Source organism: Nannospalax galili, unplaced genomic scaffold (genome assembly GCF_000622305.1).
Source record: "Nannospalax galili isolate Female #2095 unplaced genomic scaffold, S.galili_v1.0 scaffold363, whole genome shotgun sequence".
Taxonomy (NCBI): domain Eukaryota; kingdom Metazoa; phylum Chordata; class Mammalia; order Rodentia; family Spalacidae; genus Nannospalax; species Nannospalax galili.
In genome coordinates this window covers 41961-45691 of record NW_008351176.1, presented here as the reverse complement: position 1 = coordinate 45691, position 3731 = coordinate 41961, and the positions used below count along the sequence as shown (strand labels likewise).

Here is a 3731-nt window from a genome sequence, read left to right as displayed (position 1 = left end):
ATCTCAAAAAAAAAAAAAAAGGTGGAAAGTAACAGAGGAAAACACGTGGGCATCCTCCTCTGGCCTCCTCATGCACATGCATGAGTGCATGTGCCCCCATTACAAAATTGCACATATACAATTAGATATAAAAAGATAAATAATTAAAAATAAGTAAACAGGGCCCGGCATGGTGGCACACACCTTTAATCCCAGCACTCGGGAGGGAGGCAGAGGCAGGCGGTACTCTTTGAGTTTGAGGCCAGCCTGGTCTCCACAGAGAATCCAGGCCAGCTGTAGTTACAGGGAGACCCTGTCTCAAAAAGACCAAAAAGAAAAAATAAATAAGTAAACAAAGTGCTGTTTGCTGAAAAATAAAAATAATAAAAAAGTCATTCCCCCCAACCAACCTTTTGGCTAACCTGCACAAAATAATTCTACAAAGGGAAGACTATGTAACCTAAAGGTTAAAGCCAGCTATTGGGAAGCCTTAGGCAAATTACTTATTTGCATATTTCTCTGAATGTAAAATGTGAAAATTACTTACCACTACTTCTTACTCAATGTGTAGCTACAACAAGACCACAAATGCGAACCACAAGAGAAACAGCAACAAAAGTTTAAGGCTGTGAAGACTGACTATGTGCCAGGTGTAGTAGCTCTTGCCTCTGATTCCAGCACTTGGGAGGTAGAGGCAGGACTGCTGAGCTTCAGGCCAGCCTAGGCTACAGGGTGAAAAAAAAAACCCAAAAAATAGGGGCCAATATGATGGCTCAGAGGGGAAAAGTACATGCCGCCAACACTGACGACCTGAATTTGATTCCCAGAACCCAGACGGTGGAAAGAGAGAACTGCCTCCTACAAGTTGTCCTCTGACCTCCACATTTGTGCCATGGCATGCACACATGTAGTCCCCACACATAAATAACTAGAGGGTAAATATACAACGCTAAGAACAGATTGGAGATGGCTCTCCTTGTTGGCTATATATATCAGGCAAGTTACTGGACCTTCCCATGCTTCAATTTCCTCATCTGCAGACTGGGAATAATAGTAATACTCAACTCATAGGGTTATATGATATCAAATAACTTCACAGTTTCGCATGGTGGCACATACAGGTAGTGCCAGCACTCAAGAGGTTAAGGAAGAAGATTGAGGGTTTCGGCCAGCCTGGGTTTCATATATATGAAGGACTTAAAATGGTACCTGTTAACAGTAACTTAATAAATGATGTATTAGCTATTATCATTAATAATAATGTTTAAACTGTCTTATGAATAAAATGTCTGAATCTCTAGAAAGTGAAGAACAGTAACAAATAATGCAAAGAGACTGAGCGAGACTGCTGGTCTACCATTAAAAGGCCCAAATTTGAGAACTTAGGTCAAAGAAATACAATCTAAAAAACAGAAGGGGATCCATGGCTGGCAGAGAAACCTTGCTGAAATTAATTTTCAAAATAGAGGGGGTTTATGAGTTTGGCACTGTGGCAGATGCACGAAATACCAGCATTTGATAGACAGATGCAAGAGAATCACAAGTTTGAAGCCAGTCTGGCCTACATAGTGAGTTCTAAGTCAATCTAGGCTACAGAGTTAGTCCCTGTCTGAAACCAACCAACCAACCAACCAACCAACCAACCAACCAACCAGAATGAGAACAAATTATACTCATGTGCAACCCTGTGGTCTGTGCAACCACAGACTCAGGCACAGGCGTTCATAATGCCTCTCACCTGCCTGGTCACAGGACAACAGCTAGAGGGATGATACACCCAGAATTTTAGAGGCCTGAGAAACTTGGGCAAAGAGTAGCCTACAAATTTAAGAGAGATTTTCACAAATGAAAGGCAAGCACTACACATCTGCATTGAGATCTCACAACATCACAAGATCTGAGTGCCATGTTATGAGTCCTTTGCATCTCTCTCCTGGAACCAGTAATGGCTTATTTCATAGAAGGTACCACTTACAGATTCCAGAACTTCCCTATATTTTTTCCTTGGACATTGCTTCACCTGTCATACCCTTCCTGGGCCCATTCTGAAAGCCTCTGGTATACTTGGAATGCAATTAATTATCCCTCTGTTGTATCCCATGCCTCTATAATGGACCATGAAGCCAATTTTATTGGCTTAATTCCATGAATCAGTGCAAGTCTTTGGTGACACAAAGAAAAGAGCTTGGTAGCATCAGCTCATACTCTTTCCAGTAGTTAGAAGTGAGGAAACCTAGAAGGAATGTTGTTAATGCTCAGTAATACTGAGCATAATAGTATGGAATAGGAAAAACATTGATCTAAACTGTATACCATCATTCATTGGAGACATTTACACTCTGACTAAACAGTGCCACTCATTCTTTACTGATATGGGACACAAACAGCAAGCAAGACTCCAAGGACTTGCCTAAGACGTCACAGTGACTCAGAAGCAAGCATATGGCTGAATCAGTGCTCAGATTCCCACCAATCTGTGCTGCTCTCTGTGTGCCAGGTTTGAGTAAAAGCTCCTTTCTGTTCCTTCCTGAGTCTTCTTGGGCTCCTAGACCCCTTCTCTGGATATTCTGAGAAACTCCTCAAAGGCAACACGTGCCAGACATGGGTCATGTTGCCAAAGAAGCTACCATAAGAGTTCAAAGCCATAAACAAAGCACTGCTGTGGTTTCACCAGAAGGCATTCCTCTGACCTCCAGTGCTTCTGAAATGCTATCAACATCAACAACAACAGGACAGGGCTGGGGAGATGGTCCAGTTGGTAAAGTACTTAACCTGAACCCACATAAAGGAAAAGCTGGGAGTAATGGTACAAGCTTGTAATCTCAGTGCTGGAGCAATGGAGTCTGGCAGATCCCTAGGGCTGGCTGACTGGCCTTGCTACTTTCAAGATCCAGGCAACTGAGAGAGACCTTGCCTCAAAAAAAAAAAAAAAGTCGCCAGCACCCAAGGAATGACACCTGAGGTTGTCCTCTGCCCTCCACGTGCACATTCAATATCTGCAGTTTTAACTGAAATTCCAAGGTCATTATACCATTTATACTATTTTCTTCCTTCTAAGGAGGCAAGTAAGGGTCACTTAATTACCTCAGTGCAGGCTTACCTCAGCCAAAGATCACACAGGCCAAGGGACTGCACAGTCCTAAGTACTCTCACTATTATCACGTCCTATTCTCAGTGATCAAAACCTGATCATGGGTAAGTGCAACAACTTAACCACTAGATTTTCTTTGTGTGATGCCTGAATCCAATCCAGAGCCCCAGGCACGCTCTACCACTGAACTACATTACCAGTCCAGCCACTAAGTTCTGAATCCCTTGAGGCAGGAGCTATGTTTTATTCACCCTTATATTCCCAGCATCTGACACAATGTTGTCACATATTTGTACTCAGTAAGCATTTGATAAATGTTACCATGTAAAACGTCTGAGTCATCTTCAACAAAATCGATGTCTCTTAAGTCCCATTCTGCATAATTATCAAACTCCTGTTAGGAGAAAAGAAAAAAAAAGACAACAAACCCATCAGTTTTGAATACATCTTTACAGTAGCCACACTGTAGAAATAAAGAGAAAACACATGAATTGACACTTATTAAAAAATGCTAAATTTGCCGGGTGTGGTGGCGCACACCTTTAATCCCAGCACTCGGGAGGCAGAGTCAGGTGGATCTCTGTGAGTTCAAGGCCAGCCTGGTCTACACAGTGAGTTTCAGGCCAGCTGGGGCTACAGGGAGACCCTATCTCAAAAAGAC

The 3731-nt window shown here is 42.5% G+C and overlaps 1 protein-coding gene across 1 annotated transcript in view; it reads right to left on the bottom strand.

The window, feature by feature from the left end:
• The window catches only part of Tada2a (transcriptional adaptor 2A), a gene marked incomplete in the record, with an annotated part of 58944 nt that overhangs the window by 21659 nt on the left and 33554 nt on the right, over nucleotides 1-3731 (bottom strand). Inside the window, 1 exon segment of the mRNA XM_008848087.3 lies at nucleotides 3392-3464. Coding sequence (XP_008846309.1) covers nucleotides 3392-3464 — 73 coding nt within the window.